General features: G+C 46.5%; 2 protein-coding genes across 2 annotated transcripts in view; one reads left to right on the top strand and one right to left on the bottom strand.

Annotated features, from left to right (window-relative positions):
- Window positions 1-14,126, bottom strand: part of ARMH1 (armadillo like helical domain containing 1) — a gene marked incomplete in the record, with an annotated part of 56,082 nt that extends 41,956 nt beyond the window's left edge. Inside the window, 2 exon segments of the mRNA XM_027773916.1 lie at window positions 8,051-8,214; window positions 13,926-14,126.
- A 40-nt stretch (window positions 14,127-14,166) lies between these two features.
- TMEM53 (transmembrane protein 53) overlaps window positions 14,167-27,904 on the top strand; it is a 20,853-nt gene continuing 7,115 nt past the window's right edge. The window contains exon 1 of the mRNA XM_006153789.3: window positions 14,167-14,310. Within this exon, the coding sequence (XP_006153851.1) occupies window positions 14,256-14,310 (55 nt within the window). The 5' untranslated portion in view covers window positions 14,167-14,255. The remainder of the gene's footprint in view (window positions 14,311-27,904) is intronic.

The following is a 27,904-nucleotide window of genomic DNA, read 5'->3' as shown; positions in this document are numbered from 1 at the left end:
AATGCTCTCAAACCGGTCATCTGGTACTTAAATAGAGAGGCTGTGGGGCCCAGCAGGTGGCAGAGTGGTTAAGGTGCTGGATTCTCACAAGGCAGGTTGCCATTGAGTCCTGGACCTCATGACCTGAAACTCACACCCAGGGGTCAGCACGTGGCATGGTGGTTAAGCCACTGGACTCCCACATGGCCAACTGACCATGGTTCAAATCCCGGGCCTGGAGGTTTGCTTTCTCACTTTCCCTTTCTCTCTCTGTCTCTAATAAAACATGGAATTAAATAAATAAATAAATAAATAAATATATAAATTCACGCCTGACATCTGTGCATGCATACCCAAAATCCCAGGAGGAGAATGGAAGAGAAGGGATTATGGCATGGCCATCCCTCTTGGGGGTCATTTTTCACTTTCCTTCTCACTGTCTGTCTCTCCAGTAAGTGCATATACCTATGACAAAAACCTAAAACACACACAAATAAATAAAAAAAGAGAGGCTCTGACTGGGTTGTAATGGAATTAAGAATATCAAAGTACAATAGTAAGTCTGTGTCTGTGTGTGTGTGTGTGTGTGTGTGTGTGTGTGTGTGTGTATTTTAAGAGGTTGTTGCCTTAGGGTCTGCGTACTCGCGGAAGAGAGATAGAGACAGAGACAGTGAGAGGGAAAATGAGAAATCATCCCCCAGGGGGATGGCCACACTGCAACCCCTTCTCCTCCATTCTTCTCCCGGGATCTTGGGTATGCACACACACATACCCGGCGTGGGTTTCAAACCACAGGGTCCAGGACTTGAACTGCAGTTGGCCATGTGGGAGTCCAGTGACATAACCACTATGCCATCTGCTGGCCCTAATGCATTTGCTGGAGAGAGAAAGAGAGAGAGAGAGAGAGGAAGTGAGAAATCAGTTCCCAGAGGGGGTGACCATACTGCAATCCCTTCTCTTCCAGATTCCTCTCAGGATTCTGGGCATGCATGCACATGTGCCCAGTGTGATTTTCAAGCAGACAGGTCTGGGACTCGAACCATGCAGTTGGCCCTGTGGGAATCCAGTGCTTTAACCACCATGCCACTGTTGGCCCCAACATTTGCTCTTTAAGAACTAAAATTTTATCTTTGATCTGGGCACAGTGGTACACACAATCCCAGCTACTTGGTAGGCTGAGGCAGGAAGAGGATCATGAGTTCGAAGCCAGCTCGGGTACCTAGTGAGACCGTCTCTCAAAAAATATTTGAGCTCTTTGATTTATCTGTTGATACCAGCAACTAAAAAACCACGGGATCCAGCTGAGATGAAGGTGCTGGATAAAAACCTGGGCCTCTCATATGTCTTACTTCACAGAGGGTCAGAGATTTGGGGCCATTGGAGACTCAGGCTCCCTCTGATGCCGATCAGCTAAGGTAAAATGGTCATTAACCTTGTACCTTGGGCTTTTATTCTAACTCTTAAAAACAATTGTATTTATTTATTTTTATTATTATTTAAAAAAATTTTTGACCAAAGAAAGGGAAAGTTGGACAGCAAGTCGCCAGGTTCAGGACTCAAACTGCAGTCAGCCATGGAGGGGTCCAGAGTCTTAATCACCATACCACCTGCCAGCCCCCTTAAAACCAACTTTTACAAAAAGTTAGTGGGAAGAGAAAGTTCCCATTCCATTGTTGGATTAATGGGCTGTGGTTTGTAGGAGTCTGTGTCCTTGGGAGAGTGTTTTCAGTGGGGGAGGGAAGGTTTAAAATAAACCCGTTTTCCAAAAATAGTTGTGATTGAAAGTGTTATTATCCATAACAAATGTTAGTGCTGATGGGAGACAGGCATGTGCGATTCTTTTGTCTAACAGACAAGTGAAAGTCATATTTCACATTATCATGGGGTTCTCTGTGATTTACAGAATATTTGTGAAACATTACTTGCAGCGGCCATGACTGATATGGAGAGAACAGCTTGTGTGCAGGGGAGATGTGTATTTCACGAAGACTGTTCAACATGAAATTTACAGTCCCATAAAGTGCTTCTACATCTTCGCCAGAGATCTAGTTAAAAGGACTTTACAGTCTGAAACATCCTAAAATTGATTCTAAATTAACGTTTCCTCACATGTATTTGAGATATTGATGGGGCCCCGCTATCAGAATTTTATTAGGAAGCAATAATCTGAGGCATGCTGAGACGGACATACATACACACCCACCTCCACTGCTCCCCAGAGGACACCGGAGCTGTGCTCCCAGGAAGGGCGACCGCGCAAACTCAGGGACGGAGGCGACCATGCAATCTGACCAGCCTTAAGAACCAGCTGAATGACTGTGGATCAGCCTACACACAAAGATGACCAAAACCCTTCATGGGGTCATGCATCAATCACTATGAATGCCATGACAGCTCAAGTCTGAGAATAAATTTCAGAGGCCGTGGCCACCTTCAACAGCCAAATTGCCCTCAAGAAAATGGGGCGGAGTGGCAGTTCTAGAGCCCAAGCAGGTGTTGAGACACCACCACTAGCTTTACCGGGCAGGAAAGAATACTGTGCCCCTTTCCTGTCTTGAAACACCCTTCTTTTATCTTCTTAATTAATTATTGTTATTTTTATTTTATTATTTTCTTGGAGAGGTTTTTGCTATAGGGCACGTGCGCTCGCTAGAAAGACAGAGAGAGACAGAGAGACAGAAAGTGAGAAATCACCTCCCAGGGGGGATGGTCACACCGCAATCCCTTCTCCTCCATTCTCCCCTTGGGATCTTGGGCACGCACGCACACATGCCCAGTGTGAGTTTAAGTCACCCAGTCTGGGACTCAAACTGTGGTTGACTACAAGGGATTCCAACGATGTAGCCATGACACCATCTGCTGGTCTCCCTTATTTAATTTTGTTAATTATTATTATTTTTAATTTGCCATAGGCACACACGCCCATCAGAGAGAGAAAGAGAGAGAAAGCAAGCTGCCAGGTCCAGGACTGGAACCACAGTCGACCATGTGGGAATCCAGTGCCTTAACTACCATACCACCTGCTAGCCCCTTTATTTATTTATTTATTTTGAAAAGTATTATTTATTTATTAGGTTTTGTCATAGGGTGCATGTGCTCGCCAAAGAGACAAAATGAGAGGGAAAGTGAGAAATCATCCCTCGGGGGATGGCCACACCGCGATCCCTTCTCCATTCTCCTCTTGGGATTTTGGGCACACATGTACATGCATCTGGAATGATTTTCAAGCTGCCGGGTCTGGGACTTGAACTACAGTCGGTCATGCAGAAGTCCAGAGCCTTAACCACCATGCTACTTGCTGGCCCTTATTTATTTATTTTTTGAGAGAGATGGGCAGACTGACAAGTACCCTTCACAGGGTCTCGCCCTAGCCTCAGCTAGCATCATGGGTACATGCATGCATCTAGTGTGTGCAGGGAGACCCTGGGACACAAAGCCGGCACCTTCCCAGCCCATGTGCTCCAGCATCATGGAGTGTGGTGTTACGGCTATGCCACCATGGCTGCCCATGATGAACTCAAAGTACTATCAGAGATGTGCCCAGCATAGGAAACTAACCAGGACATGCCACATTATGGACCCTCAAGGTTTCCTGGGATCTTGGTTTTCCTCTATCATCTTTTTTGGAAACAGAAGAAGAAAAAAATCAGCAAATGGCAGCTTTCAAGGTCAGAGTGATGCAGCTCTAAATCTTAAACACGTGGTTAGGACCATTCTGGGGCTCTGTACAAGGTGCTGAGGGGATCAGAGATGAAGACAGTACTGTCAGGGCCCTTGAGGAGTTCTCAATCTTGTGGTAGAGTGGAAGAGCATGAGCTCTGCAGGAAAACTGGGTTCAAGGCTCAGCGCTGTCATTTGCTAGTTAGTGAAACGTATAGTGACAGTACTTGCCTTCTCTCTGGCTACCCTCCAGTCTCACTCCACAGGGGCAGGCACTTTCAACTCTTCTGGCAATTTCTCCTGGTGTTCACTGCAATATTTCTAGACAATGAACTTGTACCACTTTGCATGAGCTGGACAGTGGCCTCTAAATTCATATGTTGAAGTTCTAAGGCCTCAGTAACTCGGAATGTGACTGTATTTAGAGAGGGTCTTTTAAGAGGTAGTTAAGGTAAAATGAGGCCACTAGGGTGGGCGCAGTCCAATATGGCTTGTGTTCTTTTTTCTTTTTTTTTGAAAGAACTATTTATTTAATTTTATCTATTCATTTATTATCACCTTTTAAATTTGAGCAGAGTGAGACATAGGGGGGAGAAAGAGAGAGAGGGAAAGTGCAAAAGAAAGGCATCAGGTCCAGGACTCGAACTGTGGTTGGTTATGTGGAAGTGTCCAGCTCCTTAACCATCATACTACCTGCTGGTCCCCTGGCTTGTGTTCTTGTAAGAGGGAGGTTAGGACATGCAGAGGGAAGACCAGGTAAAGACACAGGGAAAAGATGGCTATCTACAAGCCAAGGAAAGAGGCCTCAGTAGAAACCAGCCAGGTGATGGAGTGGTTAAGGCACTGGACTACCACATGGTCAACCATGGTTTGAGTCTCATATCTGGCAGCTTGCTTTCTCACTTTCCTCTCTCTCTCTCTTGCTCTTTCTGTCTCTCTGTGGTAAGTGCACATGCCCTATATCAAACCTTTTTTTATTTTTTATTTTTTTAGAAAGATTTTTGCTATAGGATATATGTGTTTGCTGGAGAGACAGAGAGGTGGAAAGCGAGAAATCACCCCTAGGGGGGATAGCCACACTACAGTCCCTTCTCTTCCATTCTCTTCTTGGGATTTTGTGCACACACACACGTGCCCAGAGTGAGTTTTAAGTTGCAGGTCCAGGACTTGAAATGTGGTCAACTATGTGGGAGTCCAGCGACATAATCATTACATCATCTCCTGGTCTCCCCATATCAAAATTTAAAATTAAATAGATAGGGGCCAGTGGGTGGTGTGGTGGTGAGAGTGCTGGACTCGCATGTGGCCAACTGCAGTTTGAATCCTGGATTTGATGGCTTGCATTCTCACTTTCCCTCTCTCTCTCTCTCTTTCTCTGGTCAAATAAAATAAATAATAATGATAAAATGAAATAAAATAATTCTCTAATAAAATACTTAAAATTAATTAAAAAAAGAAGAAACCATCCCTGCAACATCTTGAACTCAGCCTTCCAGCCTCCAGAACTATGAGATAATACATTTAAGTTGTTCATATCACCATCCATGGTGCTGTCATGGTAGCTCTAGCAGATGAATACACTACTATTACTTATCAATTGTTGCTTATTTTTATTTATTTATTATTCTGGCAGGTGAAAAATTAATTCTTTTGTACCACTTTAACCCCTATTTTTTCTGCCCCAATCTTACAGTATAGTTCCATAATATAGTTAAATCAATAGTGTTTATATTATTGACCAAGTCAAGAACTCTTTTTTTTTTTTGGAGAGGTTTTCGCTATAGGGCGCGTGTGCTCGCCAGACAGACAGAGAGAGACAGAGAGACAGAAAGCGAGAAATCAACCCCCAGGGGGGATGGTCTCTGTCTTTCTGGCCAGCACAAGAACCTTTTAGCAAACAAACGAACAAACAATCCTTTATCATAAGGAAGATGCAAATCAAAACCACAGATACCACCTAACCCCTGTCATAATAGCTAAGATTAAAAAAATAAAGAATGGTAAGTGTTGGAGAGGCTGAGGAGAAAAGGAACTCTCCTACACTGTTGGCGGGAATTAGTACAGCCAATGTGGAGAACAATATGGCAATTCCTCAAAGATCTACAAATAGAACTACCATATGATCCAGCAATTCCACTCCTGGGTATCTACCCAAAGAATAGGAATGCACTCAGCCGGAAAACACGTGCACATCCATGTTTATTGCGGCATTATTCATAACTGCTATGACATGGAACCCACCCAGATGTCTGTGAAAAGACAGATGAATTGAAAAATGTAGTGCATATACACTACAGAACACTACTCAGCCATAAAAAAATGAGACCCTAGCATTTTATAGAAAGTGGATAAATATGGAATATTTACTGTTAAGCCAGACAAGCCAGAATATGAAAGAGAGACATTGTATGTCCCCACTCAATATATATTGAGTGTCTGCCCTCTATGGCAGAACTGAAATATTGGACAGTATAAAGGTATGGAGAGTAACTGTGGATACCAGAGAGTGTGGGAGGAGGGTGGAAAATGGCAGAGGGGAGAGGGAGGGAATCAAGGGGAAAAAGAAGCAATACATTTAAGAAACACTAAACAGGAAATGATCTGTTGATATGTATATGTTTGGTAATATCTTTGACTGGTCGAACATGTAAAAGTCCAGAACCCTTAACCACCATGCCACCTGCCACCTCTTCCTTTCCATTCTTTTTTTTTTTAAATAAAGATTTATTTATTTTTGACTTTTAAAAAATTTTATTTAACTTTATTTATTATTATTATTTTCCAGTTTGATCAGAGAGAGACAGAGAAAGAGAGAGAGGGGAAGTGAGAAAGGAAGCCACCAGGTCCAGGACTTGAACTGCGGTCAGCCAGCCATGTGGGAGTCCAGCACCATTATCACCATGCCACCTGCCAGCCCCTATTTTTAACTTTTAATTTATTATTCTTCTTCTTCAATTTTGACTAGAGAGAGGCAGACAGAGAGAAAGGGAGAGGGAGAAAGCAAGTCATCAGGTTCAGGATTTGAACCATGGTCAGTCATGTGAGAGTCCAGCCCCTCAAACACCATGCCACCTGCTGGCCCCCCTTTCCTTCCATTCTTAACATCACCATATCAGCACCCAGCCTTTCTATACGTGCTAGATTTTACTATCTTCAATTTTTCCATCTCCTCTAACTCCTCTTACTTTGGCTCAATCCCGATCAACTCAAACAGATACATAAACAAAGCCTTTCCTTGACTATTTTCCCCTTAAGGTTACACTGCCTCCCTTCTTCACCCCTACATTCTCCATTAGCTCCCTGTGGTCTGCAGAATAGTCTAAACTCAATCTGGCAGAACTTGGACTGTACCTCAGCCATCATCTCCACTCACTTCCACCTTACAACAGACCTCAACCCCTCAACTCCTGAGACCCTTCCAAGGCCTTCTGCATCTCAGAGCTGCTCTGCTGTCGGGAATGGCCAGCCTCCCTTTTGCTCTTTGACATACCGCCTTGTGACAATGAGGGGCTCTGGGTTCTGTGGTTCCATCTGTGTCACCTCTTCCTCTACTATGCTGTAAAATGGAAGCATCCCTCCCATTAGATTGTGAGTTCCTCAAGGGCAGGGGTTGGTCTTCCTTCTCTCTGTGGCCCCAGTGCCTGGCATAACACCTGGCACAAAATAGAGGTTCAATAAAATCTCCACTGGGTGAATGAATGAAGAAATCAGCCAGCTTCTGTTTAGATGGTTATATCCGAATGTCCATGATATGTAGGTCTATAAAATGACCAGCTTCCCAAAGCTGCCACGTGGCAGAGTGGCAGAATCTCCATCCAAGAAGGCCAGTGCAAAGTCTATGAGGCATTTTACAGCTATGACAGGAAATAGCAATGTCAGCAGTGGTGTCATCTTTGGACACTAAGGACAGGGATTCGGTGCCATGAACGGTCAGTTAAATTGTAATTGGAGTGAACTGTTCTTCTGCAAACCATAATGTTCTTTAGCTGCAGCCAAATGGCATTCAAGAAGGGGAGAATTTTTTTTGAAATGTCAGAGAAATTATTTCCAATTTGGTGCTCACAACCAGAGACTCTAATGATCAGTGGAAATGAGAAGCAAACAAATTAGCACTAATGGAAAATGGCTTTTGGAAAAGAGGATTTAATTTATAGTCAACTGATCATGGCATGCAGCATGCAGTGTAACTCAGCTTTACCAGCTTGAGCAGGAGAACTGGCGCACACATGGAATGCCAGGGAAAAATATATGTATGCCATCATGCTTATTGGAATCTCTCTGTAAGTGGCAGCCAATTAAGATAGTCATTATTTTACCTTGGAGAGAAAATGGTGTGAAAAACCAAAGCACATGAAATTAAAATCCAGATTAGGAACTGTGGTCCAAATTAGTTTGTTCGTGGCCTTCTCACCTTGGCAAGGTCTTCTGAAAGGACGACAAACCTACTTTGTCTTCAGCCCAGAGTGGACTCTTTGTTTTTAATTTCCTCTCCATCTTCGGAAGTGATTAATAAATCTGGACTCATCCATAAATCATTTCTATAGCAGCCAAATGGTGGTTCTTCATGCGGGGAAACTAAAAAATCACAAAATCTCAAAAAATTCCAGCTCCTGTGCTAAGCAAATGGGCCTTAACAAGCATAGAGAGAGATTAAAACTCGAGAGGTCAATAGGTTTTGTTTCTAAATAAAATGTCCCAGAGGGATTTTTAATTTCTAAATCAGATGACACCTTTCTAAAGGCAAGACGCCTCCAAGGCATGGGTCACCAAGTCTGGTTCAGTGTCCCCAGATGGCCTTGGAGACAAGGCGGTCCCAGTCTCCTGTAACTACAGGTTTCACGAACAGAGGCCTCCTCGGGCTCCCAGCCTGACCCCTCACTCTTAGTTCTCCATTCAGAGACAGATAGGAAGGAAGGAAGGATCATTCTCCCTCTACCCGCAAACTTCCAGTCTAGACAAAGACTGGACTTCCTCTTACTTCTGCTTCGGGGAATAAGCACTCCAACTTGTCACTTCCTTCTTATAGACCCTGCTTTGCTCCCCAGTCATACTCTCTTCACAGGCCCCCTTCTGCCACCATCTCTTTCCTTTGGATTCCATCTGCCCTCAACTTTCCCCTACACTGGTCCTTTCCCTCCATTCTCTCCTCATAGACATCCTTTCCCCCATGCCCTCCCCATCTAGGAGCTCCCCTTATGCAGGTGGCATAAGGTTAAGGCGTTGGACTCTCACATGGCTGACTGTGGTTTGAGTCCTGGACCTGGTGGCTTGCTTTCTCACTTTCCCTCTCTCTCTCTGGTGAGTGCATGTGCCCTATAGCAAATTTAAAATAATAAAAATAATAATACAACAACCAACCAAACAAAAAACTCTCTGTTGGGAGCCTGAAGGTGGTGCAGTGGTTAAGGAACTGGACTCCCATATGGCCAATGATGGTTTGAGTCCCAGACCAGGCAGCTTGATTTCTCATTTTCCCCCTCTCTCCAGTGAGTGCCTGCCTCATATTAAAAAATAATAACAACAATAAATAAAAGTACATAACTCTTAAAAAATACTCTTTGTCTTCATCCTTTCCCAATTTACCTTTATCCTCTGGCCATAGATCCCACTTTTCTTCTCCTGGGACCTATGCTCCCATTCCGTTCCAGCAATGTGCCCTCATGTCCTGTCCATAAAATGTAACCATATCCTCTACCCACACTGTCCTCACCATTTCATTGCTCTCTGCTTCATCTTCCTTGTTTTCTGTCTTTCCTTCCTTTCCCGACCTTCTTAGTCTGCCCTGAGAACCCTTGCTCCTGAGCAGCCGGTTTCCTCACTCTTAGCTTCTCCATGGTCACTCTGCCTGCCTCCAGCCTGCACCCAAAGCTGGCTCTACCCTCGGCCTTCACTTCTGCATAGCTCCCCCAAATAGAAGCTGCTTATACTCTCACACTCCAAGGCTCTTAGGGTGGGGAGGTGGGTCAGTGTCTCCTCACCAAAGCCCAACCCAACTCCTCATCCCACCTCCTTCTTGTAGAGACTCTTGCCACTTGCAGGGTCATGCTGTTCAGCTGTGCACCTTTGCCTCTTCTGATGCTGTCACCTAAAGACTCCAGAATGACCTGCTTTATTCATCAAAAACTTAGTATCCAGCTCACAGCATCTTCTTTCTTCTCCTCCCCTCATCAGGGGGATTTCAATGGCCATGTCAGCATCCTGACTGTCCCCTGCACGTCACTTTGGCCATTTACTTTTTGGACCTGTCATCATGAAAATATTCAAGCTTCATTACTCCTCTTTCTTTCTTTCTTTCTTTCTTTCTTTCTTTCTTTCTTTCTTTCTTTCTTTCCTTCCTTCCTTCTTTCTTTCTTTCTTTTTTTTAAGAAAGATTTTTGGAATAGGGTGCATGTGCTCACCAGAGAAACAGAGAGACAGAAAGTGAGAAATTACCCCTGAGGGGTGATGGCCATGTCGCAATCCCTTCTCCTCCATTCTTCTCTCTGGATCTTGGACACGGACGCACACATGACTGGTGTAAGTTTTAAGCCACTAGGTCTGATCTTGGACACGCACGCACACATGACTGGTGGAAGTTTTAAGCCACTAGGTCTGGATTCAAACAGTAGTCAGCTACATGGGAGTCCAGCAATGTTACCACTTTGTCATCTGCTGGTCCCTCATTACTCCACTTTCGGATCTCAACTCTCAACTGTTTTCAAGGAGTGGGTTCTCTGACTTCATTGGGATCTCCGGTCCTAATACTTTTTCACTCCTTTTCAGTTCAGGTTCTAAGGCCCATCATTTTAACCATTCTGGCCAGGATCCTCAACTTCCTTGTCCTTTGCCCTCCCATTGCATCACATGGTATTACCCAAACCTGGATTAATTCAGTTAATCCCTGCACCCACCAGCAGGTGGCTGATGTTTTGTGTGTGTAGGGGGCACAGCAACACATATACAATCATGTGGACTGCTGCTAGTACAAATTAATGGTCACCAACCTCAACAGGACCATCCTAACTGCCCAGAAATGTGGATGCTCCCTGAAGAATCTCGTTCCCATTTTCCACTGCTGCTATTTCTTTTTTATTTTTTAAGAATTAGTTTATTTAACTTTATTTGTTTATTTAACTTTGTTTACTTATTTTAATTTAACCAGAGGGACAGAGCGAGAGAGAGAGAGAGAGAGAGCGAGAAAGCTAGCCGCCATGTCTGGGACTTGAACTGAAGTCAGCCATGTGGGAGTCCAGCGACCTTAACCACTATGCCACCTGCTGGCCCCTCACTGCTGCTATTTCAATCTTTCTCTGCTTTTTTCAATTTCATACACCATCTCTAACACCACTCTCTCTGTCATGTTCCTATTTCACAGAGAAAATAGAAACCACAGAACAAGAATTCTCTCAACTTCCTGTCACAAAATCTACCAATGTACTAATTTCAATACACATGACTTCCTTTCTGCCACAACGTAAATGTTCCTCTACCCTTCTATTTATTATTATTATTTTTGGGGGGCGGGATTTTTACTATAGGGTGTGTGCACTCGCCAGAAAGACAGAGAGAGACAGAGAGACAGAAAGTGAGAAATCACCCTCTGGGGGATGGCCACGCCGCTTTCTCCTCCATTCTCCTCTTGGGATCTTGGGTATGCACACACATGCGCCCGACGTGAGTTTAAGCCATCGGGTCCAGGACTCAAACCGCGCTGGACTACATGGGAGGCCAGCGACGTAGTCATTACGCCATCCGCTGGTCCCAAATATTCCTCTACCTTTGTAAGTGAATTTTTCCATTAGTGCTTTGGGTCCACTACCTTTTGGTTCTGGAGGAACACTACTCTTAGCTTTCTTCTTTCCCTTATAATTTTTTAAAAAGAATGATTTAATTTAAATTTATTTATTTATTTAAATTTGACCAGAGAGGGACAGAGCAAGAGGCAGAGAGAGGCAAAGTGAGAAAGCAAGCTGCCCGATCTGTGACTCGAAGCACGGCTGGCCCTGTGGGAGTCCAGTGTCCTCAACCACCACACCACCTGCTGCCCCTTTCCCTAAAATTTAATCTTCTTTGCTGAGTCAATGTCAACAGCATTTCTGCCATCTGGGAAAGAAGTCCTGTGTTTCCTTCCAGTTACTGCCTTCTCTATTCCTTTTGTTAAAGTCACACTTCTTGCTGGCAAATGGTATGATGGTTGAGGTGCTGGACTCCCACATGGATGACTGTGGTTCGAGTCTCAGACCTGGTGGCTTGCTTTATCACTTTCCCTTTTTCTCTCTCTCTGTCTCTCTCTAGTCAAATTTAAAAAAATAATAATAACAAACAAAATTAAATAAATAATTTTTTAAAAAAGAAAGTGTATTGGACATGCAATGTTCACTTCCTTATCTTCCTATCCACTTGTCAAGCCACTGAAGCCATTTTTTTTTTTGGAGAGGTTTTTGCTATAGGGCGTGTGTGCTCACCAGACAGACAGAGACATAGAGACAGAAAGCGAGAAATCACCCCCCAGGGGGGATGGCCACACTGCAATCCTTTCTCCTCCATTCTCCTCTCGGGATCTTGGGCATGCATGCACACGTGCCCGGCCTGAGTTTTAAGCCACCGGGTCCGGGACGCAAACCACGGTTGACTACATGGGAGTCCAGTGACATAGCCATTACACTAACTGCTGGTCCCATGAAGCCATTTGATCTCTGCTTCCATTGCTCTACTGACATTGTACTTGCAAAGGTCACCAACAACTTCCTTGTTTCTAAATCCAGTGGATTCTTTCAGACCTTGTTTTACTTGATTAATCATCAGCTTTCAACAGGTTCCTCCCTTGGCTTCTGAAATGTCACATTCTACTGTTGATTATACTCTTACCATTTTGGACACTTCATCTTGATTACCTTTGCAGGTTCATCTTCCTTTGCCAGACCTCCACACTTGGGTGCTTCTCAGGGCTCTGTCCTAAGCTCTTTTCTCTTCTTACTCTACATATATCCCCTGGGCAAGCTTGACAAACCTCCTGGTGTGTCTGCTATCTAAGAGGTCCTGCAGATCCCCACCTCTAGGTAAGACTTAACTCGTGAACTCCACTGGGGCACATTCTACTGCCTCCTGGACACTTCCCCTTGGATGCTCCACTGGCCCTTCACACTCACCATACTCAAACTGATACCCTTTAAAAGCCCTACTTCCTTTCCTCCTTGTTTGCCCCAAAGAGGAATTTAGAGCTCAACCTTCATTACTTCTACTTCCCTGCACCCAACCAGTCTCCAAATCCAGTTCTTTCTAGTCTAAGGTACCCCTCTCCCCCACCACCATGTCGGCTGCCACTCCACTTTATGTCCATAATCCTTCTGCACCATTGGAACAACTTCTAACTGGTCTTCCTCCTTCTCCCAATTCTCAAGGCATTCTCTGCCTTCTAAGACACAAATCTGCTTAAAGCCCTGCAATGATGTCCCACTGTCTTCAGGATAAAGTCTAAGCCCTTGTGCTCATGGGTATAAAATGCACTGGAAATTTTTTTTGTTATTATTATTTTTTTACCACCAGCAAGATCTACTCAAAGCTGAACTTGGCATCAAAGACTCTCCAGGGTTTGGGCCTAACTGTTCTTCCAAGAGTTCTCTCACATTAGACTCTTCTTTAACCAGAAGATGCCTCATGTAATTTCTCTCCATTCACTCCCCTCTTCGAGCTCCTGCAAGGAATCCTTCCCTCCCTGTCTCCACAGGGCCAGGTCAAAAGCCATCCCCACTGCCACAAACGGTCTTTCTCAGCCCCTACAGTGCTTACACTTCTGAAGCGTTTATTCTCTGAAAAGAATTAGAGTTGGTTCATGCATGGTTTTCTCTCTCCCGCTAAGACTTACAGAAGTTCGGGCAAAAATCTTGATCCTCTCTAACGCCGAAGAGCCTTACTTACTTAGCCCGTTTCTTGACACATAATAGTCGCTCCACGAATACCTGCTATTTGTTAAATGCGTGGTTAAATGCAAGAAAGCTGTACTCTAGCCTCTAGTGTCTTCCAAGAACAAGGTATTCACTAAAGTCATCAACCGAAGACTGCTTTCCACCCACCCAGCCAGAATATGCCTCTACCCCCCACAGGGTGGAAGGCTGATCCGCACGCGATCCCTAGGCCGTTTTATATGGTTTTCTACCTCCAGCCCTCGAGCTGCGGCTGGTGAAGGACAGTAGAGGTAGCTAGACGATGTAAGTCAAAAGTGCTGTCTTCTGCCGGGTAGGATAAGACGCGATTCGCACCAGAGACCCTCCACCAACCCACGCTACAACTCTCTTGCCAACTCTTACCTACACAGGAGGGTGGGGACTCTTCCTGACCGGCTTCCCGGATGACCAATAAACGACCGAGATCAAGCGAGTCAGCCAATGGCTGCGAGCCAGGCCTAGAGGGAGGCGGGACATGGTTGCCAGGGGCGAGCTAGTGGGGGGTGGCGAGAGGCGGGGAGAGAGACTCGGTGGTTGCTAGGGTGGGAGGTCACAGAGCGCGGCCCCGGGATTGGCCAGTGTCGAGGGAGGTGGGTGGCGATTGGGCGGCGCCCAAGAGGCGCCCCGGTGAGGCGCGGGTGCGCAAGCGGGAGTTCCGGCGGCGTGCCCGTGCTGAGGGCCGGAGCCTTCACCATGGCCTCAGCGGAGTTGGACTACACCATCGAGATCCCGGATCAGCCCTGCTGGAGCCTCTCGCGCGGCCCGCCCCTCCACCGGGTCCCGCAGGTCCTAGACTTTGCGGCGCTCGGAGCGCCCCGCCCCGCCCCAGGATGCGCCCCCTTTGCGAGCCCCGCCTCCCCCTGCGTCAGCCGCTGGGTTGGGCCCCTTTTTAGTGTCTTTACAGTCCCGGGGTCTCAGGTCCGACACCTTGTTTGGTTCCTTGTAGCTGGAGGCTGACGGGGGCGGGATCCCTCCTGATTCCTGCGTTTGGGATCGGGTTTCTCACTTCTTGCCTCTGCGGCGGTGTGGCCAAGATAACCCCCCAGGTTTTTCCCCCGGGGCTAGGAAACCACCCAGGATTTTCCCGAAGGGGCCAGGGCGCAGAACTCTTAGCCGACCCTCTCCGTCCGTCTTGGCAGTAGTGAACAGAGCCGTCTCTGCCGCCTGGTAGAACTCGGTTGAAATCCTGACTCCTCCCTTTAGTAGCTGGGTGACCTTTGGTAAGCTCCTGCCCCGAACTTGAGTTTCCTCTGCAAAACAGTGGTAATGACAGTAACTTCCCTCATAGGTTGTTGAGTGCGTAACAGATTCTGTGCATAAAGGGCCTGGCAGAGGGCCTCTCATGAATTAAGTTTAGTAATTGGCATTTAGGGTTAGTGTCGTTTTCTCCCTACAGTCATATCATTAAAGAAAGATGTGTGGGAGGCTTCACAAAATTAGGAGCCTTCAAAACCCTGCTTCCATGGCAGTGTGAGTAGGTCTGGGAGCCCAGAAAATGAAAGTTTGGGCCCATTCGGAATTATGGAGGAGCCTGGACAAACAGGTCAGCTAATGCCCAGTGGGTCTCTTGCCCGCATTACCCCAGAAGTGCCCTCAGGCCCCCACGTCATTGGTAGCAGCTTAGCCTCATATTACTACCACAGTAATCTTCTTAATGCAGAGATTTGATCTTATCACTGCTCTGCATAAAGCCCTTCAGTGGCTCCTTATTGCCCTCAGGATAAATCAAATCCAGATTTCGTAGCATATATTCAGGGCCCTTCATAATTTATCAGCCCCGCTTATCTCTTCGATCACTGTGTCCTTCTGTTCAATTTGAATTTTACACTCTGGCAACCCCAAAGGGCTTGTGATTGTCCACACATTTCTTACTTCTCTGTCTTTGCTCCTGCTTTTCCTCTGTCTGGAATGCCCTAGCCCCTCTGCTGTCCCATACTGCCCCGTCAGGTGTCCAACTCCTCAGTAAAGGCTTAGCTTAGTGGTGCCTTCTTCAGGAGACCCTTCCCTGACCCTTCTGTAGTGTCTTGGGTTCCCTGGTTGGAGTTTAGGAGGAGAAGCAGCCCCAGGCTCCCAAAGAACAGATGGCTTCAGACCAGCGGATTTTCCCTTGAACTGGATCAGTTGGTTTAGGGCTCTTGAGTTTATAGATGTAAAGATACTTTCGAAAAGTTTTGGCACCAGTAGGAGAGCCTTCAGCTGCAAAGGGCTGGAGCTGCCTTCATGGCTGGCTGGGGGTGGGAGTGGGGGGCAGAACTTCTCCCTCAGCCTAGGTGGGCAAGTTGGTAGTCTTGAGTTCACATTTTTGCTCTACCTTATTTATTTATTTATTTTTCGTTTAGGTTTTGCTGTAGGGCATGTGTGCTCCACTGGAGAGAAAGTGAGGAAGGGAAAGTGAGAAATTACCCCTCAGGGGGTATAGCCACACCACAGTCTCTTCTCCTCCATTCTCCTCTTGAGATATTGGGCACACATGTACACCTGCCCTGATCTGGGACTCGAACCGTTGTCAGCCACGTGGGAATTGAGCACCTTAAGCATCGTGCCACCTGCTGGCCCCTTTGCTCTATCTCTTATAAGCTCTATGACTTTGGCAAGTTATTGAACCTCCCCGAGCCTCAGATTCTCCACTGTAAATGAGAACAGTCATCATGCCTACCTCATAGGATCATGAGGGCTAGCTGGATGCGTGTGCTCCATCAGCACCTTTCCTCCCTGCCCCCCCCCCCAGGGGCTGGCTCTTAGAATTGGGTGCTATCTCAGGGGCATTTGGCCCTGCATCCTCTAGCATGCGGGCATTCATGGCTAGCAGACCCTTCCCTCTCAAACCTCCTGACCTGTTGGAGCAGCTGGGATTGTTAGAAAGCACTTCCCTTTCTTGAGCCACAGAGGCCTCCCTGTCATTTCCGCTCTCGGTTCAGCGTTTGCTGTGTCCTGGCCTCATAAGGGACTCATGCACGGGCACCCTTCTCGGGCCTGTGGTTGGGGGCAGAGGGCGAGGGTTTATAAGCAGGTGGTTTCAAAATGAAGTGGTAACTGCAGGGCTAGGATGTTGTGGTGGGTTCAACACAGAGCAAGTAATCTCTCTTCCTCTCTTCGGGAGGACCGCGTGGTGCCTTCTGCAGATCTCACTTCTCCAAGGGTAGCACCTTTCAGGGCCTTTGGTCATTTTTCCTCCTGATTGTCCCTCTGAATTGGCTTTAGTTTATCTTCCCTCTTACAGAGCATGCCCCAGAGCTGAGCTGGAGGTTGTAGACCCCCTCAGAAAGGGAACCAGCAGATGGAGTAATGGTTATGTCACTGGACTCCCATGAAGTCGACCGTGGTTTGAGTCCTGAACCCAGTGGCTTGAAACTCACACCGAGTGTGTGTGTGTGCAGGCCGCAAATCCCCGAAACAGAATAGAGGAGAGGGGATTGTGATGTGGCCATCTTTCCATGAGTGCATGCACTCTATAGCAAAAGCTGTCTCTCCAAAAAAAAAAAAAAAAAAACCACAAGAAGCAACAGCCGAAAAAAAAAAAAAAAAAAACCGCCGCAGCAGCAGCAGCAGCAGCAGCAGCAGTAGCAGCAGTAGCGGCTGCGGCATTGTGATTGCCTGAATCTGTTTATTGTCAGCAGAGCCCTCCCCCCAGCTGATGTGACATCAGCCTAGAACAGCCAGGTAGCAGTCCTTGGGGACCTCAGAGGTGGTATCTATTTTGCAATTACTGTTCAACGGTGGAGAAGTGTATAGGACAGTTATATTTGGTTTCTGGAATTGCTTTTACCCCACATTTGAAAATCAAAGCCACAGAGCCCAGCACCGCTGTGAGTTGACAGAGAGGCAAGCTGTTGATGCTGACACGTCATTTAGCTGGAACACGGCTGCAGATCTGGGGTCTTTCAGACCCCGGGCCTTATAGGTGTGCTTTTGAGGGTGGAGAATGAGGAGATCCTCAAGAGCTGTCATGCCAGATGCAAGTGAAGAGTCATATGCGGGGCCAGCAGATGGTGTAGTGGTTACGCTGCTGGACTCTCACATGGCTGGCCACAGTTTGAGTCCCAGACCTGGTGGCCTGAAAATCACGCCCGAAGCACGTGCATGTCCAAGATCCCGGAAGGAGAAGGGAGGAGAAGGGAATGTGGTGTGGGATCCCCCTGGGAGGGTGGTTTCTCACTTTCCCTTGCACAGTCTCTGTCTCTCTCTGGAGAGCACACACACCCTAAAGCAAAAACCTCTTAAAAAAAAAAAGTCATTGGGACATGACCCTCTTCTTGTCCATGAGACCCTAATGGCCTTTGTTTTTGCCTTTTAAGCAGGGGAGTCTTGTTTATTTATTTTGAGTCAGGTCCCTGCTTCCTCACCCATTAAGACACTTTCTTTTCTTTTCTTTTTTTTTTTTTTTAATAATTCTTTATTTAATTTAATTTATGTATTTATTTTAATTTGACCAGACACACACACACACACACACACACACACACACACACACACAGAGAGAGAGAGAGAGAGAGAGAGAGAGAGAGAGAGAGAAAGCGAACGTGAGAAAGCAAGCCACCATGTCTGGGACTTGAACCGTGGTCGGCCATGTGGGAGTGTCCAGTGCTTTAGCCACCATGCCACTGCTGGTCCCCCGCCCCCCCTTTTTTTTTTAAAGAATTCTTAATTTAATTTAATTTTTGTATTTAACCATTAATAAGGCCCTTTCTAAGTGTCTGCTCTGTGCCAGATGCTGCACTAGCCATGGGTTAGAGAGCCAGACCTGAGACACTATGGTGGTCTCCTTTCCTTATTTCCTTAATCCTCACGATTATATCCCATATCTTGTGAACTAGGTAGTAATTTTTTTTCTTCCATGAGAGAGACATACATCCAGAGAGAGAGAGAAAGAGAGAGAGAGGCACCCCAACAGGATCCCCACGCCACAATCCGCAGTCTCAGCCAGCCTGGATCATGGGCGCGCATGCACCTGGCATGCTTAGGGAAGCTCCAGTATGCGAGCCAAGAACCTTTTTCCAGTGGGTCCAGTTGTGTTACCACTGGCTACCACCTGGCCCCAAGTAGGGACTACTCTTAATCCCATTTTCCTGATGAGGAACAGACTTGGGGGGAGGTGAAGTGTCTTACCTGAAATAATTCCAGATTTCACTTTGAGAGCCTTCCTCCAAAGCTTGTGCCTGGCAGGATTTCAGTTGCCATTAGGAAGGGTTGTCTGAATAGTTTCATTCTAGGAAATAATTAAGGGCATGCACAAAGAAAGGGGGGTCCATTAAAGTATTTTTATAACGGCAGAAATTGGAAACAACATCGCGTCCAATAATGGGAGACTAGTCACCATAAATTATGAAATATTCTATGGCCGCTCTGCAGCCACTAAAAATAATGGTGTAGAAATATATAAACTGACAGGGAGAGATGTTCACAATAAATTGCTAAACGGAAGAAAGCGGATTACGAACAGTATGATTCCAGTTTTGTTAGATACTCATTCTCTACTTTTTCTACAGAAGCATGCATTACTCGTGAAGTAATAATCATTTTGATTTATTGAACTCTTTCTTTGTGCAGGTTTCCTCATAGGCCCTCTGTAGTCATCTTATTTAATCCTTTGTATTATCCCCATTTCACAGATAAGGAAATTGAAGTTTAGAGAATTTGGCAATTTCTGCTGTTTAGTTATTAAGTGGCTGAGCCAGAGATTTGAACCCAGATATAGTTTTGTATCGTATGTACTCTTAGACTCCTGGCGGCTCAGCTGTGCTGTTCTTCCAAAAGGTAAATCTGAAATAAAGTAATTTGCTTTAAAAAAAATAGGAACTGTGAGACTCTAGAAGAAGAGAAAATGAAAAATCTTTCTATCCTTTGCATTTTAAATGGAAAACATAGGATATTTGGATTCTGGCGTGCAAATACCAAAGCACATCTTGCACCACAGACCCTACGCCTCACCAGCCCTCTCCTTTGTCTTCCCCACCTGCCCCTGGGATATGTACAATCTAATTTATGCTCTAGTTCTGTGACTTGAACTGTTGTACAATGTACAGACCTGTAACTTTTGCATGAATGGTGTCAGTGTTGCTTGCTGAGAAACTCTAAAGGACATGAAGTCTGTGAGATCAAATTCGTTTTTGGGACAGTCAAGAAGTGAGGAATGGGTAGATAGGAATACTTTGCACTGTCTAGGGACTCCTGAGATTCCGTGACCTTTTTGACTTCCCATCTGCTTTTGGCTGTTGGAACGCCTCCTCTGTTGTTTTGAAATAACATTTAAATCCTCATTACAGAAGTGATGCATATTGATTTTACAAATGCATAAAAAAAAGCATGAAAAAGAAATTGCCTCTAAACCAAGAAGTAATTCCTGTTAATACACACACACCCACACCCACCTACACACGCACACATAAATTTTCCAGAAGGCACATGGACTCGCTGGAGAGAAACAGAGAGGAAAAGAGAGAGAGAGAGAGAGAACCCTCCATAGGGGATGGTCACACTGCAATCCCTTCTCCATCCCCTCCCCTTTTGGGATTTTGAGCATGCATGCACAAGTGTCTGGTGTTTTTCAAGCCACCAGGCCAGGACTCGAACCATGCTGTTGACCACATGGGATCCATCCACCTTAACCATGATGCCACTGGCCAGCCTGCTATTAACTATTTAATGTATCGTTTATATTCATAAGAATGGTTCATGTACACGTGGGTGTGTGTATGTGTTCAGTCAGCCCTCCATATCCATGAGTTTGCATCTGTGAATTCAACCAACCATGGATTGAAAATATCTGGGGGCTGCCAAGTGGGGTGATGGTTAAGGGCACTGGACTCCCAAGGGCCAAATCCTGGACCTGGTGGCTTGCTTTCTCACTTTCTCTCTTTATTTCACTCTCTCCCTCTGTGATCAAATTAAAATAAATATATAAATAAATAAATAAAGTTAAATTAAAAAATAATAATTCAGGACCAGCAATTGGCTTAATGGCTATGTCACTGGACTCCCACACATTTGATTGCGGTTCAAGTCTCGAACCTGGTGCTGTGACGCCGGGCGTGCGTGAGTGCCCAAGATCCCTAGAGGAGAATGGAGGAGAAGGGATTGCGGCGTGGCCATCCACCCTGGGGAGTGCTTTCTTGCTTTCTGTCTCTCTGTCTGTCTCTGTCTTTCTGGTGAGTGCATGTGCCCTGTAGCAAAAACCGCTCCAAAAGTAAATAAATAAATAAATAATTTTTAAAAATAATAATTTCAGAGCAGCAGTTGCAATAATGGCTATGTCACTGGACTCCCATGTAGTCAACCACGGTTTGAGTCCTGGACCCGGTGGCTTAAACTCATGCCAGGCGCATGTGCGTGCGTGCCCAAGATCCCGAGAGGAGAATGGAGGAGAAGGGATTGAGGCGTGGCCATCCCCTCTGGGGGATGATTTCTCTCTTTCTGTCTGTGTCTCTCTGGTGAGCGCATGCACCCTATAGCAAAAACCTTTCCAAAATAAATTTAAAAAAATAAATAAATAAAGTTAAATAAAAAAAAAAAATTAGGGACCAGCAGTTGGCATAATGGTTATGTCGCTGGACTCCCATGTAGTTGACCATGGTTCAAATCCAGACCTTGTGGCTTAAACTCATGCCAGGTACATGTATGTGCGTGCCCAAGCTCTCAAGAAGAGAATGGAGGAGAAGGGATTGTGGCATGACCATACCCCCAGGGGAGATTTCTTGCTTTCTGTCTGTCTCTCTCTCTGTCTTTCTGGCAAGCGTACGCACCCTATAGCAAAAACCTCTCCAGAAAAAAGAGAAAAGACTAGTGATATTATGGGACCAGCAGATGGCATAATGGTTACATTGCTGGACTCCTACATGGCTGATGTGTCCTAAAAAAAAAAACTGGAAAAAAAAAAGAAAATATCCGGAAAAAAGTGTGTTGAGCCTATACTCAGTATACACAGGCTTTTTGCCATTATTCCATAAGCAGTACACTATAGTAACTATTTAATATTTACATTTTATTAGGTGTTACTTGAACGTTCCTGAATTTTGGTATCCTGGGGTTGGGGCTGGTCCTGGAACTAATCCCTTGCAGATACTGAGGGACAGGTGTGTGTGTGTGTGTGTGTGTGTGTGTGTGTGTGCGTGTGTATGTGTGTGTGTTTTGTTGTAATACTGCTTTGCAGCTTTCCTTTTCACTTAATGTATTACTGTTTTTTTAATAATAGCATTATTGAGACATAATTTACGTATCATAAAATTACTTTGTCTCTGTGAATTTGCCTGTCTTGTACATTTTATATAAATGTGGCCTTTTTATGTTTGGCTGCTTTTACTTAAAATGATGTTTTCAAGGTCCACTCACATCAGAGTAGGACCTACCTTTTAGCTCATAAAAAGGAATAAGCTACCTAGGTATCAGAAGCTCATTCCTTTTTATGACCAAATAGTACTCCATTGTATAGATGAATAAAGCTGCTATAAAATTCATGTATAAGTTTTTGTGATTTTAGATTTTACTGTGTTGTTGGAAAAGTCATGAGACGTTTTTGCATAGAAAAACATAGAAATAAAAAGGGAGGGCCGGCAGGTGGTGTGGTGGTTAAGGCGCTGGATTCCCACATGGCCGACTGTGGTTTGAGTCCTGAACCTGGCGCCTTGCTTTCTCGCTTTCCCTTCCTCTCTCTGTCTCTCTCTGATCAAATAAAAAACAATAATAATAATAACAAATGGAATTAAATAAATAAATACAAATTTAAAAAAGTAAAAAGAAAAACAGGAAAAAAGGTCATGACTTTTCCAACAACCCAATTGTTCTCTTGGGTATATACCTAGGGGTGGAATTGCTGGTCATATGGTAACTCTATGTTTAAGGTTTTTTTTTTTTTTCTTTTTTGGGGGAGAGATTTTTGCTATAGGGTGCATGCGCTCACCAGAAAGGCAGAGAGAGACAGAGAAACAGAAAGCGAGAAATTACCCTCCATGGGGGTTGGCCACACTGTAATCCCTTCTCCATTCTTCTCTCAGGATCTTGGACACACACACACACACACACATACCTGGCATGAGTTTAATCCACCAGGTCCGGGACTCGAACTGCAGTCGACTACATGGGAGTCCAGCGACATAGCCATCTGCTGGTCCCCTATGTTTAATGTTTTTGAGGAACTGCCTTTCCAAAGTAGCTATGCCATTTTACATTTTCACCAGCAGTGTGTAAGAGTTCTGATTTCTCTATGTCATCCTCACCAACGTTTGTTATCTGACTTTTTGATTATAGCTATCGTAGTATAAAGTGATACTACATTGAGATTTTGATTCTCATTTCATGTTAACTGGTCATTTGTATATATTCTCTAGAGAAATGTCTATTCAAATTCTTTGCCTTTTCCCCCCCAGTTTGTTACAGGGTGCATGTACTCGAGAGAGAACAGGAGAGGTGAGAAGAGTGAGATATCATCTCCCAGGAGGGGATGGCTCTGCTACCGTCCTTTTTCCGTTTTTCTCTCAAGCTTTGGGGCATGCATGCACACATGCCCAATGTGATTTGCAAACCACTTGGTGCAGGATTTGAATGGTGCAGTCAACCATGTGGGATCCAGCCCCCTTAACCTCTACACCATCTGCTGGTCCTCTTTGCCCATTCTAAAATTGGTTTTTATTTGTCATTTTATTATTGAGCTGTGAGGGTTGTTAATATATCCTAGTTGCGACCTTCTTATGAGATATATGAGTTGCAGATATTTTCTCCATTCTGTGAGGTTTATTCTTCCACTTTTTTCATGGTGTCTCTCTCTCTCTTTTTTTTTTTTTTTTTTGCTATAGGGCGCGTGCACTCTCCAGAAAGACAGAGAGATACAGAGAGACAGAAAACAAGAAATCACTCCCCAGGGGGGATGGCCATGCTGCAATCCCTTCTCCTCCATTCTCCTCTCAGGATCTTGGGCATGCATGCACACGTGCCCAATGTGAGTTTAAGCCACCAGGTCCAGGACTCGAACTGTGGTTGACTACCTGGGAGTTCAGCGACATAACCATTACACCAACTGCTGGTGCTGATGGTGTCTCTTGTACAAATTTAAATTTTGATGAAGTCTTAATTTGCCTAATTTGTTTGTTTCTTATACTTTTTTTAAAAAGGTTAATCATACTTTTTTAAAAATAAAATTAAATCAATTAAATAAAGATTTAATTTAATTTTTAAACATTTATTATAATTTGGCCAGAGAAGGACAGAGTGAGAGAGATGGGAAGTGAGAAAGCAAGCCACTAGGTCCAGGACTCGAACCATGGTCAGCCATGTGGGGGAGTCCAGCGCCCTTAAGCACCACACCACCTGCCAGCACCTGTTCCTTATACTTTTAGTATCATGTCTTAAAAAACTGTTCCTTAATCCAGGGTCACAAAGATTTATTCCTATGTTTTCTAAGAATGTCGTAGTTTTAACGTGTATGCGTATGTCTGTGATCTGCTTAATGTGTCATTGAATATGTCTATGAGTCACCATTTTTCTTTCTTAGTAAGGTAGCATGTTTCTGAGATGCTCGATGCATGATCCCAGATTCTTGTGCCTGCCTTCTCCCTGTCGTTTCCCTTACCCTCCTCCCATCTCTCCACCTCCGGCATCAGGCCTTCACCATCTCTTGCCTTGCGTGTTGCCATAGCTCTCTGACCTCACCCTGAGGAGCCCTGTCCATGCAGAGTGATAAGCATAGTGGCATGGTGGCGGTACAGAGCGGGGCACCTAGCCCAGCCTGACGATGGTGAGAAGGGGTGGGCAGGGCATCCAGGCGGGCTTCCTGAAAGTGAACAGGGGGCCGACTGTAGGGGGAGTGGGCCTCAGCACAGTCAGCGTGGAGCATTCGCATCCCTGGCTGGAGCGTAAAGAGCACGTGCAAAGGCCCGGAGGTGGAGGCAGGACAGCGCGGAGGTCCCAGGAGTGGAAGCTGGCTCTGCTGCTTCCTGGCTGTGTGCTCGTGAGCAAAGGGACTTAACCTCTCTCGTCTGTGCACTGGGCATGGTCTGAAGCTGAGGTGGCAGCAGTTGTCAACAACAGGGGCTTGTGTTTTGTCACCCAGGGAGCTAGTTAGGACAGTGGGTACAAGCTGATCTTTGGAGTGAGACCACCGGGGCTGGAGTGAGTACTTATTAGTTGCGTAACCTTGAGCGAGGTACTTACTCTCTCAGAGCCTCAGTCTTTCATCTGTAAAATGAGAATAATAATAGGTCCTTGCTCCTGGGGTGGATGTGGACATCGAATGAGTTGCTGTGTGGTGTGTGTAGAGTAGGCCTGACACAGTGCTGGATGGGCTAGCTGCTGCTTTTATAAAAATAGTTATTTTATTTAACTTTATTTATTTATTTAAACTTGACCAGAGAGGGGCAGAGTGAGAAAGAGAGAAAGAGAGAGCGACAAAGTGAGAAAGCAAGCCACCAGGTCTGGTTCTCAAACTGCTGTTGGCCATGTGGGAGTCTAGAGCGCCTAACCACTACACTACCCGCTGTCCCCAGCTTCATTTTTAAAAATAATTAACTTTATTTAATGGTTCATTAGCATGCTCAAGGATCAGTATTTTTTATTTTTATTTTTTAACTAATTAATTTTTTGGTTTGCTATAGACCAGAAGCAGACACACAGAGAGAGGAAACGTGATAACTCATCCCCCAGGAGGGACAGCCACACTGCAATCCTTTCTCCTCCATTCTCCTCTCGGGATTTTGGGCACACTTGCACATACACCCAACATGATTTCAAACTGCCAGGTCTGGGAGTCAGATCATGCAGTCGGCCATGACCATGTGGGATCCAGCCACCTTAATCTGCACGCCACCTGCTGGCCCTGTGAGTTTTTTTTTTTTTTTTTTTTTTTTAAGAGGTTGTTGTCTTAGGGCACATGCACTTGCCAGAGAGAGACAGAGACAGTGAGAGGGAAGTGAGAAATCACCGTGCCAGGGGGATGGCCACACTGCAGTCCCTTCTCCTCTGTCCTTCTCCTGGGTTCTTGGGCATGCATGCACGTGTGCCCGGTGTGAGCCACTGGGTCCAGGACTGGAACCATGGTTGGCCATGTGGGAGTCCAGCGATGTAACTGCTGCGCCAACTGCAGGCCTCCTGGTAGCTCTTTTTGCTAAGAGAAGTTGTAATGTTTTGGGACAGGGTGTATCTGCACACGTGCCCAGTGTCATGGTGTGATGCAGAGTCATGGGGCGTCTGAAATAGAGGGGGAGACCCAGCCAGAGGCCACAGTGTCCAGTGCGTCGAGGCCAGTTGTCAGAGCTGGGAGACAGCACCAGGAGGGAAGAGGGTGACATGGTCAGGGTTAAGCCAGAGAGGAGCAGGGGCTGTTGGGGGGGAGGGGGGTTGTGGCCCAGATGCGGCAGTGAGTAACAGTAGCCAGAGCTGTTGCTTTTATTATCTAGAGAGGGCAGTGGGGAACAAGAATGCTAGCCTTTCTCCTTGGGTCCATCCTTCACTTTGCAGCCGTGTGGTCATTCCTTCAGGACATGCTCTACGGAGGGCCTGAACGGCCAGCTGAGTGCTGGCCTCCGGGTGGTGATGAGCAGCTAGACCCCATTCCTGCCTCATGGACTCTGCTGCTAAAGGGGGCAGGAACAGACTTTAGTTAGTTTTTGCCATGGAGTGTGAGCGCTTGCCAGAGAGAGAGAGAGAGAAAGGAAGAAATCACCCTCTGGCAGGGGATGGCCACGCCACAACCCCTCCTCCATTCTCCTCTCGGGATTTCAGGCACACACATGCGCCTGGTGTGATTTTTCAAGCCGCGGTCCAAAACTCTAACCGGATTCAGCCATGTGGGAGTCCAGCGCCTTAACCACCATGCCACCTGCTGGTCCCCAGAGAGACTTTAAACGTCTTTGTGTCAATCATTAGTCAATACAGATCGGATCATGTGACTTCCCTATTTCAGAATCTTCATTTACGCTCCCCTACAACAGAGCAGAATCCCGCCTTTTAAGCATGGCATGGAGGGCCACAGGCTCGAACCCTGGTGCTGCTCTTGGCAGCTTATCCAGTCACTGCTCCTGCCTCACCCTGGGTTCCTGTCCCGCAGGACGTCTTGCTGCGCCCCAGGCTGACTATGACACCGTCACAGCCCCTTTATGCCCCCTGTCCACCTAGCATGCGTCCACTGGGCCTTCAAGGGCCCCACGGCAAACACCTTCCTTTGGGAGAATGTTCCTGATGGCATCACCCTCTCAGCCATGCTTCCAGAACACCTTGACCTTTCTAGAATTAGAGCATTTGTGTGCAGAATCAGAGGGGCAGTGTGGCCCAGGGCGACGAAGGTCATGACAGGGCTGAGTCGGCTGTGAGCATGGATAAGGTGCTGGGGGGATGTGGAAGGTGCCCACAGGTAGGGGAGCACCAGGGCTTGGGAGCAGCCTCGACTGCCTGCTGGAGGCGGTTGAGGGGAGTGGTTCCTCCCCTTTGAGGATGTTCTGGAAAACTTGGGGTCTGCACATAGGCAGTATGTCTGGGTCACCACCGCTCTGAGGGTTTCTTCCTGGAGCCGCATGTCTGCTGAAGAGTCATTCCTGCCCGAGTTAGTGACCCACAGATGCAGCAAACTCACAGTGGAGCAAAATAAGTCCCGGCCGCAGGACGAAGGGCAGCTCGGAGGCCCTCCAGAAGCTGTCTGCACCTTCCGCGACTGGGAGACGCCATCACCGCTGCAGGGACTGGCCTTGACATCCTGTGGTCCCCAGGGGTGTGGCCTCCCTTGGCCGCTGTCTGTTTTGAGATCAGTCCCAAAGCCTTTGCTGGTGTGTTGGGACGGCACACGGCAGGGCCTTCGAAGGCTGGCTGTTCTCAGAGGGCCGCACGGGTGTAAGGGGCCTTCCTGGGGCAGGGTCCCAGAAATCCAGCCGCTTCACCCCAGGGATTCAAGGACGGATCCAAACAGTAGCTGTTCGTTACTCCCCGTGAGGCCACCTCAGCCTGAGCTTCGTGGGTGGGCAAGGCTGGGCTGGGACCCGCTGAGGCCCAGAGGTGGCCGCTCCACTAGAAAGTGAAGAGCTGCTCTGGCAGAAGACGGGGTGCCGAGAAGGCAGGGAGAGGCCAGCACAGTGGTGCAGCGGTTAATGCCAGGCTCCGCGGTGCGGAGGCCACAGGCTGTCCCTGGTCACTGATCCAGGCTGGCTGAGGCTGGGACCGGGGATCGCAGTGAATACCCTGGCAGGGGAGTGCCTGTCTCTTTTTCTGTCTTCCTCTCATGGAAGAAAAAAAAAAACAAAACATTTAAAACCAAGAAGGTGATGGGAATATTTGGAGTATCCTGAGTTAGGCCTGTGGAACTGCCTCTCACATCGGAGGCAGAGGGCAGCGCCCGTGGAGGCCGGGAGGCTGGCCGGCGCCTGCAGGGG

The sequence above is a fragment of the Tupaia chinensis genome, unplaced genomic scaffold, assembly GCF_000334495.1.
Source record: "Tupaia chinensis unplaced genomic scaffold, TupChi_1.0 Scaffold000387_1, whole genome shotgun sequence".
Classification (NCBI taxonomy): domain Eukaryota; kingdom Metazoa; phylum Chordata; class Mammalia; order Scandentia; family Tupaiidae; genus Tupaia; species Tupaia belangeri.
Note: the sequence above shows the minus strand (reverse complement) of the source record. Positions and strands in the feature narration are given on the sequence as shown.